This window comes from Delphinapterus leucas, chromosome 7 (genome assembly GCF_059928025.1).
Source record: "Delphinapterus leucas isolate spDelLeu-1000000601 "Yukka" chromosome 7, BTC_Dleu_Yukka2, whole genome shotgun sequence".
NCBI lineage: Eukaryota > Metazoa > Chordata > Mammalia > Artiodactyla > Monodontidae > Delphinapterus > Delphinapterus leucas.
In genome coordinates this window covers 15,163,538-15,180,401 of record NC_143135.1, presented here as the reverse complement: position 1 = coordinate 15,180,401, position 16,864 = coordinate 15,163,538, and the positions used below count along the sequence as shown (strand labels likewise).

The window sequence follows — 16,864 nt, the reverse complement described above, 5'->3', positions numbered from 1 at the left end:
CTATTACAGGCCACATAGTTCACTAGGTGCTATAGATGTATCAGGGGTCGAGTGGCCGTCCCCTCCCTGGTGGACAGGCTGGTGAGAGGCAGGCGAGCCCACGAGGATGAGCTGGGCAGGCCTGGGCTTGTGTGTGCGCTCTGCTCTGTCTCGTAACTAATGATGTGACTCTGGTCTAGTTTCTTAACCTCTCTGAGCTTTAGTGTCTTCTCGTTAAGTGAGGGGCGAACCAGCTCAGCTATAGGTTGGAGCCGAACAAGACAAGCGGTGAATGTCCTGTTTCTCTGGTCTTCTGGGTTCACATGGGCTGTGGCCCTTTGGGCCTCTGCTTACTGCCCTGGCCTTGGTGATGGGGCTTCCTCTCCTATGAGGTCCTGTGCCCCCGCGGGCTAGGAAAACCGGGTAGAGCGCAGTCCTGCTGGAGGGTAGGTTAAAAACGGCCCAGCTTAGAAGTGTGTGCGTGGAAGGGCCAGCTTGCAGACGCTCCTCATGGGTGAGCAGCTGCGTGGGTCAGGGGTTAAGTGATAGGGAGACATGGGCTGGTCAGTGACGTGGGCTGGCAAGGCGTCTGTCCACTCCTGCCGATGAGCCGGCACCAGTGGCTATGGGAAGCAGAGATCTGCACAAATGCCTCCTCCCCAGATTAGAACAGACTAGACACTCTCCATTCATGTCACAGATAGAAAGTGAAATCAGCTGTGATGTGTGTGACTCAGGCGCCCTGGGTCCCTCTGGCCTTAGGCAGCAGGGTAAGCAATGCAAACTTTCCTTCTGGAGAGAAACAAAGAAACCCGAGGGCGCCCCCTGGTGGAGAGCTCTGTACAGTGTCCGACGGTGCAGGGAAAAGTCTGGGCTTGGGGAGCTGGGGACTTTGAAAGGAGCTGAGTATGGGTCCCAGGACACACCAGAGCTCCCTTCCTACATCACTCCTCTGCCCACCCTGCATCTCAGCCCCCAGGGCTCATCCAACGTTAATGGGCTCACCCCTGAAGCCAAGACAGGAAGCCGGGCTGGGGCTCTGGGCCAGGAGCAGGCTGGAGGCCTCGCAAGCCCTCTCGAGCTAAGTGGCTCCCTCAGAGCCTGCCAGCTGGACAACACATCGCTCTCCCCAGTGCTTAGGGGAGAAGGCTGAGACCCCGGGGTAGGAGGAGGTTTGCCCCAAGTCCCCTGAGAGAGAGTTAAGTCCCGGCTGTGGCCGGTGTGCCCACCGAACCTTGAAGTCACCCCTTCCCATCCCCTCTTCTGCCTCCTTCCTCCCTTCTGTCTCTTAAGTCTCATTATGTGTGTTTCTCCCTTTCTTTTCTCGCTCTTTCTCGGCCTCTGTCTTCCTGTCTCTCTATCTCTGCCTTCCTCTTGGTTTCTGTGCCTAATGCCTTTCCTTCCCCTTCTCCTGGACCACGCCCCCGCCCCCGCCCACCTCTGCCCCCTCTCCCTGCCTCTGTCTTTCTTTACTTCCCCTGCTTCCTTTCCCCCTTCTCCTCTCCTCCCCTCTCTCCCCTTCCCTCCCCTCCCCTCTCTCTCTCAGAACCCTAACACACACAACCCTGAGGTCACAGCGCAGGTCAAAGCCCGGGGAGTCTTGGATTCAGGTCTGCTGTCTCAGACCAGGGCTGATCCAGAGGCTCCTAACCTGGAATGGACTCAAGTGATCCAAAACTCACCACAAATTATGTGCAAAATATGTCAGGTTCTCCATGTGTGTGCCTATACCTATGTGTTGTATGTGTGTGTGGTATGCATGCTTGCGTGTTTCTAGGGCCACCACGGCTTCTGGAAGGTTTTCAGAAAGATTCATGAAAAATAGGAAGATCTGCTTTCTGTTCCAACCTGGACTCAGCTGTGTGGTGGTTCCAGCTGAAGAGGGGCCCCAGGTCTCACCCCTCCCGGCCACTGCATCCTTTTAAGAAGTCTGAGCCGCCTCCTTGCCCTTCAGGGAAGGAGGGAAGACTTATCTTGAGAGAAGCCAAGAGAGAGTGACTTTAGTCACCTCTGGAACTGTGGCTTAAAGGCTTGCAGAGAGAGGAGGCCTGGGGAAAAGAGTTAGCTGGGCACCCCTCTGCCTCTAAACCCCAAGGGGTGCCAGTGACCCTTAGCCCTGGAGACAGTGAGTCTAATGTCAGCTAACGATCAACTCTTCTAAAAACACATTTTCCAAACACTCCTGTTGATCAGTTTTACAGCATCTTCACGTACCATGGAACAATTTCAGCCTATTGGTGAGATTGTGTGGCATCCCCTTTTCCCTAGTTGCTTACCTATAACTAGTTCGAGGAATGTTTTTAACCCATTTTTAGAAAGATTCACATTTAAAAAATATTTTATAACCAAGACCTGCTACATTGGAAAAGAGAAGAGCAAAAAGAGATGAGTGTAATTTAAAAGTGATAAATGAGCTGAATTGTTCATGAAGTATGTAAATTTGCTAAATATTATCAGAAACGAGAACTAAAAGCTGACATGCTGTAGGCAGATGGCTTAGAAAAGTCTGGAGATGCTCACAAGTAGGCAAAAGAGCAGTTTTCACCCCTTGATTAATTTTCTGAGCCTAAAAGTGTGATAAGTGTAAGTTCAGGAATTACTGGCAAATGTGTCCTTAGGCAAATGGGATGAGGTCAGATTAACTCAAGGCAAACAAACCCTGGGAAAGGCCCTGGTTAGGCGAAGCCCCAGGAAGCACCAGCCCTGTGGCCAGGTCCAGGAGGAACGCCTCCAAATAACCAGTAGTAACCCTGTCAAGCAGGAGAAAATTATTTCATGCCGGAGAAGTTAGCAGAAGTGACGTTGTTACCGATATTGGCCCCAAAGCCCTGCACTTTGCTTCAGGTGACTTAAACTCACACACTCATATTATCCCTCAGTCCCCATGCTTGGGGAGACCTGCTCCAGGCAGGAGCAATGGCCAGGAGATCTGCAGACCCCATTCCTCTGGGGAGGCCCGCTTTCCCCATCAATGAGTGAGTTACCAGGTTCATTCTTTAATTTCATCTCATGAATCTTATGTTTTTCATCTCATGAATTTCATTTCATGAATCATGAACCTTGGCTCAGTGGAAACTCCATGAGGATGGGGACCACATCTGCCTTATGTGTATTGGTTTACCAGTATCTAGCACAGTACCTGGCACAGCATAAGTGCTCAATAAACAGCCCTAGAATGAAGGAACGGAGAGGAGGTGGTCTCAGAGGTGTGGGTAAGAACATGGGCTTTGGAGTCAGAAAAACCTTGTTCTAATCCCTGCTCTGCCACTTCCTGGCTGTGTGACCTGGGGTCAGTTACTTAACTTCTCTGAACTTCAGGTTCCTCATAGGTAAAATGAAGATAATAATACCTCCTTCCCAGACATAGTGTTGTGATCAGAGTTCAGTAAGAAAATATGCATCTTGTTTAACTCTGTTCCTGGCACATATAAGCATTTGATAAATGTGAAAGCAAAAGGATTGGTGTCGATCCACAAGAGATCCTGCAGGCCATCTGAAAGTCTTAAGATTTGGAGGCTCTTCTGGGCTCCAGGATAACATGGTGTTAGGAGGCTGTGTTCTGGAATCAGAGTTCCTGTGTTTATCCCATCTGAGCCAGCTTGGTCAAGTTCTACCCTCTCAGGGTTCCAGTTTCCCCATCAGTAGAACAGAGGTGGTGTTGATAACTGCCAGGCTTATCAACAGGCTGCCCAGAGGGTTCAATGAAATCACCCGTGTAAGAGCCACAGTGCTTAGGTGTTAAGCACCCCATAGATTGTAGCTATTGTTATTTTCCCGGAGATCGCCCACGCCAGCCCTTGTCTTCAGGAAGGCCATGCTTCCTCTTGGTTCTGAGCCACCATCTGAGCCGTGCTCACATCGTGCCAGCCTCGTGCACAGCGCTTCACCTGCATCATCTCGCTGACACGGTGCTAAGTCCCCTGGAAAGCACACGCAAGCTCCCAGAGTTATGAGCACGTGGAGTTCCCGAGTTCTGTCTCATCCATAGTTTATAACTGTCTAAGCCGAGGTTGATAGGCAGAGACAGCTCAGTCACGTCGCTGGGGTGGAAACCGTTTCCGAGGCCGCTCTTTGCCAGCCTGAGGACAGCCAGCAACTCCACCGCAAGGGCAGAGGGTGGGGCGGGGCTCCGTGGAGGCCATGTGAAAGAGAACTGGATGACCGTCTGTCACCAGCCAAATGGAGATGCCAGGAGCCCTGCCAGGGCCCTCCATCACTGTCACAGGGGTGAGAGGCTGCAGAGGTGGGGAACATACCTCTCAGCCCAAGGACGAGCTTGTGGAAGTGGAGGGGGATGGGATGGGCATCGTGGCCAGGGGCAGCCTGCCCGGGGATACAGGTGTCCCTCTGTCACTCTCCTTTCTGGTTAGGGAGCTCTGACTCCCAACCTCAGTCCAAGGTGACCCCACACAGCTGACTACAGCAAGCCTGCCCCTGACCTGCTGGAACCAGAGCCCCAGGGTTCAGAAGACCCACTTCCAGGCCAGCCCTGAACTGTGCCCTTCAGCAGAGAGGGAAGGGGTGTGTGGTGCTCTGAAAGGAGCCGGATTAAGGGGACAGGATTTGGTCTCAAATTTTTGAGCTGCACACCTTTGGAAAGGAAGGTTATTCTCCTTCTCTGGCTTGTTTCCTCCCCTGTGGAAATGGGGGCTAAACAGAAAGGAGACCGTGGGACAGGTGTCGGGTTCTGATGCCAAGCAAGCCTCTATGAAACCAGAGACCATGGACTTGAACCTGGCGAGACCTCCCCCCCACCCCCGGCCCCTGTGGGTAAGGAGTGAACAACGCACGCCTTGTGCTGGATGATCTGTTTAAGCCAGGGGCTCTCCTTGGGTTTGGACATTGAAAAAAACAAAACAAAGCCTTTGGCAGGTCTAGGGGATGTTTCATGTCTGCATCCTGGACGGATCATCTCACTCTCCGTCCTAAGCTCTCCCCAAAAGCAGTCCTCAGACCAAGGAGTTTGGAGAAACCTCGGGACCTCTATGGGGCAGCAGCTGTCAGCGCTGAAAAGTCAGGGAGGGTATATGACCTGGGGTCTTCCTGGGATGAGGATAAAGTGCCTGGAAGAGACATGATCCAGGAGAGGGACAACCCTGTTGGCTCCAAAGATGGATTGTTGGTGTGTTTATTACGAAAAATGTCTGGCTTACGGCAGTTAAGTTCCTCAGTCTCTCAGAATCAGTACGTTGTGTCAATCGTGTGACCCATGGAAGGGTGCCTCGGCAAGCGGTCACCTGCCCCCTTCCCCCCTGCCCTCGGGGCTCACGGGCCTGCCCCCTTCTCTCTGCAGTTCTTCCTGTTCATCCTGATCATCTTCTTGGCGGAGCTCTCGGCGGCCATCTTGGCCTTCATCTTCAGGGAGAACGTACGTACTGGGCCCCGTGTGCTCCGGCCCCATTCATGGCCAGCCCCTCCCTCCCCAGAGGGTCTCACAGAGTCAGTGCCCTCTCATCCAGTAGTTCCAGCCCAAGTCACAACCCACCGGCCCAGCAAGGCCCCACAGCCCAAAGAGAGACCCCCAGTGAGCCTCTCCCTGCAAGGGCTTTTCCAGAAGGTCAGAGTCAGAGGGTCCTTAAGGGTCTCTGCTCTTCCCAAGCATCTGGTGCAACCCCGCACCTGGTTCTAGAATCTTCCATTCCACACCTTGCCCAGCTGTGGCCCAGCAGTAGTCATCTGACAGTCTGAGGACAAAGAGGCTGTCCCTTGGACCTTCCTTGGTGGCGCAGTAGTTGAGAGTCCGCCTGCCGATGCAGGGGACACAGGTTCGTGCCCCGGTCCGGGAGGATCCCACACGCCGCGGAGCGGTTGGGCCCGTGAGCCATGGCCGCTGAGCCTGCGCGTCCGGAGCCTGTGCTCCGCCACGGGAGAGGCCACAACAGTGAGAGGCCCGCGTACCGCAAAAAAAAAAAAAAAAAAAAGGCTGTCCCCCCAGCACAGAATGTGTGCCATGCGGGAGAACAGGACAGAGCCCTCTTGGATGAGGCCCTGACAAGTATGAAATTTGGGCACCTTGCCCCTATAGACCATCTTATCACAGAGGCTCCAACCACCCGGGTCCCCGCCCTTCCCTGCAGCAGGGAGCAGGGTCATACCTCTCACACGGTGGCTTCTTCAGGGCCTGGGACGCAGTGCATCCACTTGGCTCTGTCTGAGGAACAGCTCAGGGCGGCGGGTGGCGGCGGCATGAGGGGGCGAGCGCCCCACTGTGGACCAGACCTCCCTCTGGGAGGAGCTACAGGGACGGTGGAGGTCCCCAGGTGGCCCTGGCCTCAGGCTTGCCGAGGCCCGTGTGGGTAGACTGCGTTTTCATGTCGGGGATCTGACGATGCAGGGAGGCCACAGGTCCTGGGGCTGGAGGTGAGGGCCTGCCCCAAGTTAGCTGCTTGGGAGGAGGGTCACTGGCACCAGGACGCTGAGGCCTTCCCCCTCCCTCCCCCGGAGCAGGTCACTGGAGAGGCCAGGGAGGGGAGCTGTATCAAGCTGCTGTAGATCTCAGCCTGCCCCCTCCCTTTGCCTCCAGCTCACCCGCGAATTCTTCACCAAGGAGCTCACCAAGCACTACCAGGGCAACAACGACACAGACGTCTTCTCTGCCACCTGGAACTCGGTCATGATCACAGTGAGTGGCCCCAGGGGTGCTGGGAGCACTCAGAGCCCTGATGCCCAGTGCAGCCAGTGTCTGGCCTCCAGAGCCCGCCTTGTTCACGTGTCTGCACAGACATCAGTAATCAATCAGGCACTGATCCACCCAGCCCGGACCGGGCCTCAGAACCCCCATTCGCACAGCTGGCAGCCGCTGCCCATGCCTCACAGTCCAGACTCGGGAGGAAACCTGTTTGCTCTCCCTGTCTTGAGTCCTCGAGCAATTGTAACGGTCATCGATGATAGTAATCATAGCAACTATTTATTGAGTGCTAAGTGCCGGTGAGGTAGGAATGGTTACCACCACCCTCACTTTACAGATGAGGACGCTGGAGGCTCAGAGAAGCTGAGTGACTTTCCCACGGTTGCACAGGAGGAGCAGCCAACCCACACCTGGGTCTTGACTCTGCTCCCACCCGCTGCTTCACGGTGGCCTTTGAAGTGACTGTGTGTCTCTGCACCCTCATACCTGGGTCCAGCTCCCATCCCCCCTTCTCTTTGCTCTCCTCCTAGTTTGGTTGCTGTGGGGTCAACGGGCCTGAAGACTTTAAGTTTGCATCAGTTTTCCGACTCCTGACTTTGGATAGTGACGAGGTGCCGGAGGCCTGCTGCCGGAGAGAACCCCAGAGTCGGGACGGGGTCCTGCTGAGCAGGGAGGAATGCCTCCTGGGAAGGGACCTGTTCCTGAACAAGCAGGTACCAGGCCCCGCTCCCCCAGGCAGGGGAAGCCTGTCCATCTGGGCTTGGGTGGCCAGAGCTGGGTGGGTGACTGTTTGGGCCCTGAAGGTCTGAAGGCACTCAGGGAATCCCACGGAAATGTTGGCTGTGATATGGGACTCCTGAACGGGGGCTGGGGAAGGCTCCATGCGTGCTCCTGAGATCCAACCAAAAGGGGGAAAGGATGAGAATGTCAGACGGTCCATCAATGGCTGTGAGCATTCAGAGCCCTGATGCCCAGTGCAGCCAGTGTCTGACCTCCAGAGCCCGCCTCGTTCGCATGTCTGCACAGACATCAATAATCAATCAGGCACTGATTGAGGAGTGGGCCTTTTGGCTGGGGTTCAGGGGTGACTAGGAGTTTTCCAGTGTTCCAGGTAGAACACTCCCTGAGCTTCTGGTAATGCAGGTGTCAGGAGCCAGAAACAGAATTACACAGTGGGGGCCCCTCCTCAGCTGTGCATTTTATTTGGAGGGAAGCTCACCTTTGCCATGTGGGAGCACCTCCGGATCCCACGGGAGCAAGGTTTCCCTGACCTTAGTCTCCAGAGTCTGGGAAGCTCCTAGACTTCTTGGCTTCTTTTACAACCCAAGGACTTCATCTCGGTCTCAGAAGAAGCCCTTTCCCTTCCTGTTTGCACCACCTCTGGGGGCTGCAAGGGCACCTGCTTTGCCCCCTCTGTGAGGCAGACAGTGCCCTTGACCTTGATCCCCTTCCCACTGACCAGTCCCCATACACCTCAGGGGTGTGTGTGAGACCAGGCTAGGCAGAGCAGTGGGGGGAGAATGAGGGTGACCTGAGCCCCACACCCCTCGCTTGATTCGGCCTTTGATGAGGCTCTCACGGCAGAGTGCCAGGTGCAGGGGACACAGCAGGGGACAGCAGACAAGACCCCTGCTCCTGCGGGGCTTACAGTCTGGTTAGAGGAAGCAGATGACAAGCAAGCAGCCAACACATAGCAAGTCATAATTTCACATGAAATAATAATTTTACTCTAAAGAAAATAGAACTGGATGATGGGCTAGAAGGGACTGGGGTGGGATGGGGGCGAGGCTCAAATCTGGCCTCTTAGAGTCCCGGGGGGCGGAGGGGGTGGGAGTTGGGCTGCGGCCTGACCCTGACTGTCTGATGAGACTCTTTCCAGCCTCAGCTTTGCCTCATGAACTCAGCACCCTCCTCCCCTGCACCTGCTCATGTCATGTCCAAGGACTTATCATGTCCAAGAAGCCACATTCTTCTACCCCTTATGGTCCGGCCTCCCTGCACTGGGGGAAAGAGACCTAAATAAAGACACAAAGGTCCTGGAATCAGGCTGCTATGAGCTGGGGGCAGGGGCAGCGCCCCAGGAGTTAGGTCTCAGCCGTGAGGAGAGGCTGCCGGGCGTGGGGGGATGTTTCAGGCTGTGATGTCAGGCAGACCTGGGCTGTTAGCAGCTGTGTCACCTTGGCCAAGACACACGCTCCGGACCTCAGATTCCCGACACAGTGGCAGAGACTGCTGGCTGCCATGCTCGGTTCATTTTTCCTCCTTGGAAAGAGGAGGTTTAGAGACCCCATGACCACCAGGTAAAGCCCCCCTTTCCAGCCTCCCTTGCAGCTAAGCCATATGACCCAGTTCTAGCTGAAGGGAGGTGAGCAGAGGCGAGCTGTGCAATGGAGTCACTTCCTTAAGAGCAAGCACTGTGCCTGCCCCTCCTTCTCCCCCCGCCCAACCCCTGGCTGGTGGTGACAGCCATCTTGGTGACAGCCATGGTGACAGCCACCTCAAACCTTGCAGAGGAGGGTGGCCCCCTAGAATGTCAGAGCATCAAGGCGCCGGGACACTGACAACTCCGTGAAGCAGAGCAGCCAGCACAGCTGGGGGTTGATAAAGACAAACAAACTTCTACCATTAGGACTGCCTGCTGCCCACAGCCAAGCTTCTATCCTAAGGCCACTTGTGAATTGTTCAGGGAGGCTTCCCATGGGCCCTGTTCTTTTAGGGCTTCATCCTGACATGCTTCCCATTTCTGGATTCATTCGCCATTATGATGCCTCCTTCCATCTCCTGGGTATGGCTTTGAAATTGAAGTTCATCAGAGAGGTCCCTGTGCGGCTACATTAGTTCTTTACGATGACTCTTCCCCTGTTTCTCATGAGGATTCCCAGAGATTGACTCCTGGGATTCCTTTCCTGAGACACCAGCATCCCTCCTGAGCATTCTTCCCTTTTAAAAGCTTCTGCTGAGGGACTATTTCTATTTGATTTTTCTCCAAAGCCCACTTCCCTGAAGCCCAGGATGCATTTCTGAATTTGCCTCACATCCTCATCGCAGTTCTGAGTCAGTGAACAACATGTTTGATTCCAAGTAACTGAAAATCTAAACTAAAAGGGTTGAAGCAAATGGCAAGAATTCTGGAAGACAGTGGCTCCTCATATTTATCAGTGGCTCCATCATGTCCATCAAGGCCTAGTCTCTGTGATCCTTGTGGCCTTTCTTTGTGCTTAGTACTTCATGGTGGCAAAATGGCTGCCACGGCTCCAGACATCCCACCCATGTTGAAGACAGGAAGAAGGTGGCATCAGCTTCTTTCCCAGAAACCCCCATCAGACTTCTGCTTTGGTCTCACTGGCCAGGACTCAGTCACATGGCTGTCAGGAGCTCAGGCAGAGCGCACTCACCTATGGGTGTTGAGCTAGCCCACCAGCCCTGTTTATCACTGAGTGCCAATGAAGAGGAACAAGGAAATCCCCAAAGGTGATCCGTGATGAATAACCGGGCTCCTCCATTGGTATGAGTTGAATCCACCATGGCAGCTTCTCCTGCTCATTCCTCAGCCTTCCCTAGGTCAAAATAGTCACCCAGGCAATTAAAGAATGTATTCCCCTGCTGGAAAGAAAATATCAGGGAGTGTACCAGGAGATGGTGATCTTGCTAGACATTAACTCCAGGCCAGTATGGTGACCACCAAGAGGAAAGCATCCATTTTTCCCACTTCTCAGGGTGGTCTTAAGTGTTCTCTCCCCACAGCATCGCTGTTTCTCTGCTTTATCCTCAGTGCGCCCCACCCACTTCCTGGTGGGTTGTGACTATGGATGCTGCTGTGTCTCCTCTAGACATAAAGTACTACACTCTCATCCTCCTGACGAGGGAAGAGCACTCCAGCCAGAGAGTGAACGCAGCCTGTTCAGAGGCCCTGGGGTAGGAGGGAGCATGGTGTGTTCCAGGGACCAAGAGAAGGCCAGTAGGGCTGGAGCACCGTGAATGAGGCAAGACTAGCTCAAAGCGAGGGTATCAGCAGGGCCAGACCATGCAGTGCTGACGGGCCCATGGCAAAGATGCTAGAAAAGCAAAGAAGCCCATGTCGAGTTCTATGTGGGGTTGTGGCCATGTTGGCACCCTGGCTGCTCAGTGGCCAGGGGTTAGAGATGGACCTGAGCGAACAGGATGGATTTTTACACTGGTCCCAGTGAGAAACAATGCTGGGTTAGACCAGGATGGTGGCAGTGGAGACGCAGAGAGGTGTACGGATCTGAGAAATGAATCAGGAGGTAACATGGTGGTAGGCCGACTTTGGGGAAGGCAGGATGAGGCAGTGGTGAGGGGGACTCCATAGGTCCTGGTTTGGGGGAAGACCTCAGATCTGGTCTGAGGCAAGCTGAGTGTGAGGTGCCTTTGGGACCTCCAAGCAGTGGTAGCCAGCGGACAGTTGGACTTAGAGGGCTCGGGGGAAGGTCCATGCTGGACGTGTAAATGTGGGTGGCCTTCGTGCTGGCACCTCTGGCCTAGCTGCCCTCTGTCAGATTAGGTTGGGGGGCGCGGCAACTGGTCGGGAGCCAGGGGTGGGGGATGTTCTCTCTCTGCAGAGACGGAGGACGGGTGCTGGCGACGGCGGCACAGCTAGGGGACTCGCAGTCTGTGGTGGCAGCCTGGGGAGAGATGGTCCCCTGCAGCGTCTCGCTGGGCAGGGTCAGGATAAGGGGTGGGCATCCATCCTGAGGGTGAGGAAGAGGTGATACCCGGGCTGTAGGCAGCTCCGGGCCCTGAGCCAGGGACCCCACCTGGGTGAGCGAGAACCGAGGCTTCCTGATGCAGCTCTTGGGAGCTTGGAGTTCCCTCAGTGTAAATACGCTTCGCTGCCTCCTTGGTGTGACCTTGAGCAAGTAGTCAGCTGCTCCCTCCCTTCTTCCCTCTTCCCTGAGGGGCTGGAATGGGGACTAAGTCGTAACAAGCACTTGAGGCCACAGCAGAGCTCCGGCCAGGGCGGACACTCGCTGAGTGTTGGGGGCATCTTCCGTTCACCCCCTGCCCTCACTGCTCCCTCCGAGGGCGTCTCAGTACCAGAGCCTCCATCAGCCAACTGGTCTGCTCGATTCAGCCCGGGGACCCAAAGGGTCTTTGGTGCCACAGCCCAACAGAGGGCAGACGAGCAGTTAGGGCCCCAGGTACCTCATCCACAGCAGATGAGGGGTGCAGGGACATCTTCCCTCTGGGGACAGCTCCCACCCACCGGCCCGGGTGAGGCACATAAAATCAACTTCAAGCTCAGGAAGGGATTTACTGCTCCTCCTGTCCCCTTGTAGTATAGGTGTGTGTGTGTGTGTGTGTGTGTCTCGTGCACGGATCCCCAGGGTGTGTGTGTATGTGTATGTGTATGTGTGTGTGTGTCTCGTGCATGGATCCCCAGGGTGTGTGTGTGTGTGTGTGTGTGTGTGTGTGTGTGTCTCGTGCACGGATCCCCAGAGTGTGTGTGTGTGTGTGCATGTGCGTCTCATGCACGGATCCCCAGAGCGTGTGTTTGTGTGTGTGTGTGTCTTATGCACGGATCCCCAGGGCGTGTGTGTGTGTATGTGTGTGTCTTGTGCACAGATCCCCAGGGTGTGTGTGTGTGTGTGTCTCGTGCATGGATCCCCAGGGCCATAGAGGGTAAACCCACACACCCAACTCTGCACTCAGACATTTCCCACCACCCAGGGGCACAGAGGGAGACAGCATGGTCCTAACGGGACCGAGGGCTGGCTCCCTGCCAACCCTGTTCAACGTGCTTTGTCTGCAGCATCTCATTTTATCCTCACACAACCCTCTGAAGTAGGTGGCCTACATAGCCCCAGTTTCTGGATGGGGCAAGTGAGGCCTAGAAAAAGTAAGTACAGGCCCACCTCAGAGATACTGCGGGTTCCATTCCAGACCACCGTGATAAAGAGAGGGACACGAATTTTTTGGTTTCCCAGTGCCTATAAAAGTTATGTTTACACTACACTTTATTAAGTGTGCAATAGCCTTCTGTCTAAAAAGACAGTGTGCATACCGTAATTTAAAAATGCTTTATTGCTAAAAAAATAATGCTCACCATCATCTGAGCCATCAGCGAGAGGTAGTAGTAACGTCAAAGATCACTGATCACAGATTCCTGTAACACATCTAATAATAATGAAAAAGTTTAAAATACTGCGAGAATTACCAAAATGCGACACAGAGACACGAAGTGAGCAAATGCTGTTGGAAAAATGGCGCCAACAACGTGCTTAACGCAGGGTTGCCACAAGCCTCCAATTTCCAAAAAAACACGATATCCATGAAATGCAATAAAACGAGGGGTGCCTATCAGTGTGCCCAGTAAGCAAGCGGCTGGTGTAACCAGCACTTCTCCCCGGGTCATTGGTGCTTCTCGTCTGGAAGGCCCCCAGACTGCACGACAAAGCCAGTGTCGGGGTAGAGGGCTGGTGTGCAGCAGTGGGTGCTGTCGTCGGCCCCGGGAGGCAGGTGGCAGCCAGAGGGGATGACGGGAGGCCGGAAGCATCCCTCCCAGGCTCCTCCCTGTCTCCCTTCCCTTCCCTCCAGAGCAGGCCAGCTTCCTGCTGCCATGGCTCTACGTGTTGGGGTTCTGATGCTTTAAAAAGAGTTAAACAGACCAAGGGGGTTGGCAGTTTGAGTTCTGCCCTGACACGGCTCTGCAGGCGGATCCAGGATGGCCCTGGCCTGGCCAGGCGGATGGGGCTTCCCTGCCAGCTCTGAAGTTGCCTCCAGCCGCTCTGGGTTCCTGACCAGCTGGCCTGTGGGAGGGCGCCCTTAGGGCTCCGATCACACAGCCCTTAGCTGGGCTCCCAGTGACACTGCTGAGACAAGGCCCGAGTTCAGCTAAGACCTTCTTTCCTTGCTGTCCTTGCCGGGACTGTGGTGTCTCAAAGCCCGGCCATGGCAAAGGCATTAGAAATCACCTGGGGCATCTGCTCACGACGTAGCTTCCTGGGCTCCACACCAGACCCCCTGATCCAGAGTCTTGGGGGTGAGGCCTTGACATCTGCGTTGTTAACCACCTCCCAGATGATTCTGACACACCGTCAGCCCCAAGAGCACTGTGGATCCAGGACATCGTGCTGGAGGGGTCTGTTTATCTGGGTACATCCTATTTGCTGCTGAGTGTTCAAAGGGGGGCCTGTGGGAGCCTTCCCTGCCCAGCCCCCATCAGCCTCCAGCAGGAGGGTCTCATGCTAGCCACCTGGCCACTCTACCCAGATCACGTCCTGCCGTCCACCTGCCTGGGCACAGCCTCATGGGGCATCATTTCCACTTCCGGCCAATGAGGCGGCGCTTCTGGGTGATTGACAATGGGTGTGAACACCCAAGAATCACCCAAGAATCTCAACAGAGCTCAGAAACAGCCAGAGTCACCCAGCGGGGACCAGGCATGATCCCCACCCACACCCGGGGGCTCTTTCCCTTGCAAGTCCTCTGGCTGGGCCCAAAGGATATACAGCTTCTCATAAACGAAAGAAAATTCTCCCCCTTTAAAAATACATTTCATTCAAGGCAACTACCGTGCATCAGTCTCTGGTCAGCATGGTGCCGGGGGAAGGAGCATGGACACGAAGATGACCAAGACGCGAGGCACCCAGGGTCGGATGGGGCTGAGGTCACGTGCTGGCAGCTCCTGGCTTTGCTTGCATGCCATCCCTCTCTTTCTTTCTGTCTTACTGGGTCCATCTCTACCTCAGTCTGTACATCCTGAGGACTGCTTAAGAAAGCAGTAATAGCACAGGAATTCAATCCATTTAGAAGGGGCCCTGTGAGAGCTGGGCTGATCCTGGAAGGCTGCCTGGAGGAGGTGAGATATGTGCTGGGTCTTGAAGAATGGGCTGTGTTTCCTTAGGGCAGAGGCTACAAACCAAAATCCAGCTGCCAGGCTGGTAATGGGAAGGAGTAGAGAGGGTGGGTGTGGGACAATAGGGGATGGTGGCGACTGTGGTTCCCCAGGGAGCACCTGTCCCCAGGTACTGCCACATAGAAAGAAATGATGGCTTACCTCGCTGGATCTTCTGATTTTATGAGAGAAGCAAGGAGCCCAGATATTTATGGGAAATTTCCCAATATTCCAATCAGAAAAGAAGAACGGGTCTGTGGCTGATTCGGCAGCAGTCAGTCTGGCAGTTTTCAGCCCCGCCTTAGGGGCTGGAGGGCCAGGAGGGTCTCTGGTGTATTGCTGCTGAGTGGCTGAGCTTATGGGCCTCCTACCTCCCCGGCTCCTCCCCTCCAAACTGTCCCAGCAGCGGTGTGACAGGGTCGGCCTGCTGCTGCCTGAGCTTTGGGGCCACATGCCAGTTCCCAGGCTTCACACCCCTGTCCTGAGGCTGGCCCTTCACCTCTGTCCCTCCTTCCTGGCTATGGCTTTACCTCTGGTCCTTCCCTCCCAGGGCTGTTACACGGTGATCCTCAACGCCTTCGAAACTTACGTCTACCTGGCCGGAGCCCTCGCCATAGGGGTGCTGGCCATCGAGGTAAGTAAAGGCCCCCGCTTCTGTGGCTCCTCAGAAGCAAGACAGACACCTACACAGGGTCTCAGGCAGATCCCCCATGGCCTGCACCCCCAGCCTGCCTCCGTCTCCAGGTCCTTAACCCAGGACCCAGTGGGTCCCCACTGCAGGGACGATGGGCAGGTAAGCCCAGCCGTGCCTATCTGCTGCCCGCGAGTCACCCTGGGACTCTGGACACATCTGAGCAAGTCTGTGGGCAGTGGGCATGGACAGGCCCTGAGAGTCGCTGCCCTCACCCCTACCCACGGTCCAGAGTGAACTCTGACTGAAGGATCAACGCAGCTGATTTCAGGGAGGGGCCACAGCCTGTGCTTCTAGATCAGGCCCATTCTCTGTGGGGTGTTCAGGGCCTGCGGGGCCTTGAGGACCTCACAAGCGCACGTTGAGCCCCAGAGGTGAAGACAGAAGGGCCCTGAGCCCCCTCAAACGTAAGGCAGCCGCAGACTCTTGGAGCCACCACTAGGTGGCGCTTTGGCCAAAGGGCAGAGCTGCCCCCCTCCCTTCCTTCTACCACCCTCTCCCGGATCTCAAACCCGCTGCCCTGGGAGGTTGGACGGAGGGCTTTGCCCAGGCCCGCCCATCTCAAGAAAGGGGCTGCCAGTCTTCGGCCAGTCAGGAAGTGAAATCAGGCCACCCTATCCTCAGCCTTCCCCCTCCCACCTGGCACCATTAACATGGTCTTGCTTAGCTGCTTACTGTGTCCTGCAGCCCTGCTTAGAGCAGTTTTGTGGAGACTTGAGGATGGGGAGAGGGAGGGGTCATTCATTCATTCGTTCTTCAAGCAAAGATTGAGCCCCTACTGTATGCCAACGCTATTCTAGGTGAACAAGTCCTCTCCTAGGAGGAAACAATGAACAAGAAACACAAATCAGTACCAGACCCCCTGGGAAAACGCAGGCGTGGGTCCCCTGCAGGAAGAACATGGGCTTCTAGAGTTCACCTTCCAGCTCTGCCTCGCCCCACGCACAGGATGCCCGAGCCACAGTTTCCTTATCTGCAACATGGTGCTAAAAGCCTGCTCCTAGGGCACGGTGGGGCTTACAGGTGCCGGGGACTACGTGCCTGGCGTGTAATAGGGGCTCGCTAAGCAATGCCTGTGTTCCTGACCTACTGCCCTCACACCCAGCCCGCAAGCCCAGCTGTGGCCTCTGTGCCAGGCAGAATGATTCGGGGACCTTTTGCAAGAGCTCTGGCACAGGGGCATCAGCCAGTCTGAAGAAATGGGCATCTCTGAGTCAGGGTCTCTACACACCCCACTACCCCAGGGCCCTTAGACAGGTGTTCAGTGATTGTGCTCCTAGCTTGGAGAAGGGCTGCATCTTCCTTGTCTATTAGTAACAATCCTGGTAACTTCTAATTAAGCATCTACAATATAACAGGGCTCATTACATCGTTAATTGCCTTAGACTTCAATCTCGCCTCCTTCCTGTGAGTTGGAAGGAGGCGAGTGCGGGGGCTAGGAGCATGGTCTCTGGAGTCAGAATACCTAGACTCCAATCCTGGATCCTCCATTTGTAGCTGTGTGACCTTAGGTGGGTTACCTGACCTCCCTGTGTCTCACTTCCTGGTCTGTGAAAATGTTTCTGAGACAGCACTTAGAACCGTGCCCAGCACATGGTAGACTCTTGATACATACTCAGGCCCAGAGAAGGGAACTGAGTATTGGCCCAAGTTTGCTGCTGGCAAATAAGGGAGCTGGATTTGAACCCATGTCCAAGGCCCCTTTCTTTTC

General features: G+C 55.1%; 1 protein-coding gene across 1 annotated transcript in view; it reads left to right on the top strand.

The window, feature by feature from the left end:
* Positions 1-16,864, top strand: part of TSPAN18 (tetraspanin 18) — a 182,209-nt gene that overhangs the window by 162,000 nt on the left and 3,345 nt on the right. The window contains exons 7-10 of the mRNA XM_022592188.3: positions 5,273-5,347; positions 6,503-6,601; positions 7,138-7,320; positions 15,013-15,096. Of these exons, the coding sequence (XP_022447896.1) occupies positions 5,273-5,347; positions 6,503-6,601; positions 7,138-7,320; positions 15,013-15,096 (441 nt within the window). The remainder of the gene's footprint in view (positions 1-5,272; positions 5,348-6,502; positions 6,602-7,137; positions 7,321-15,012; positions 15,097-16,864) is intronic.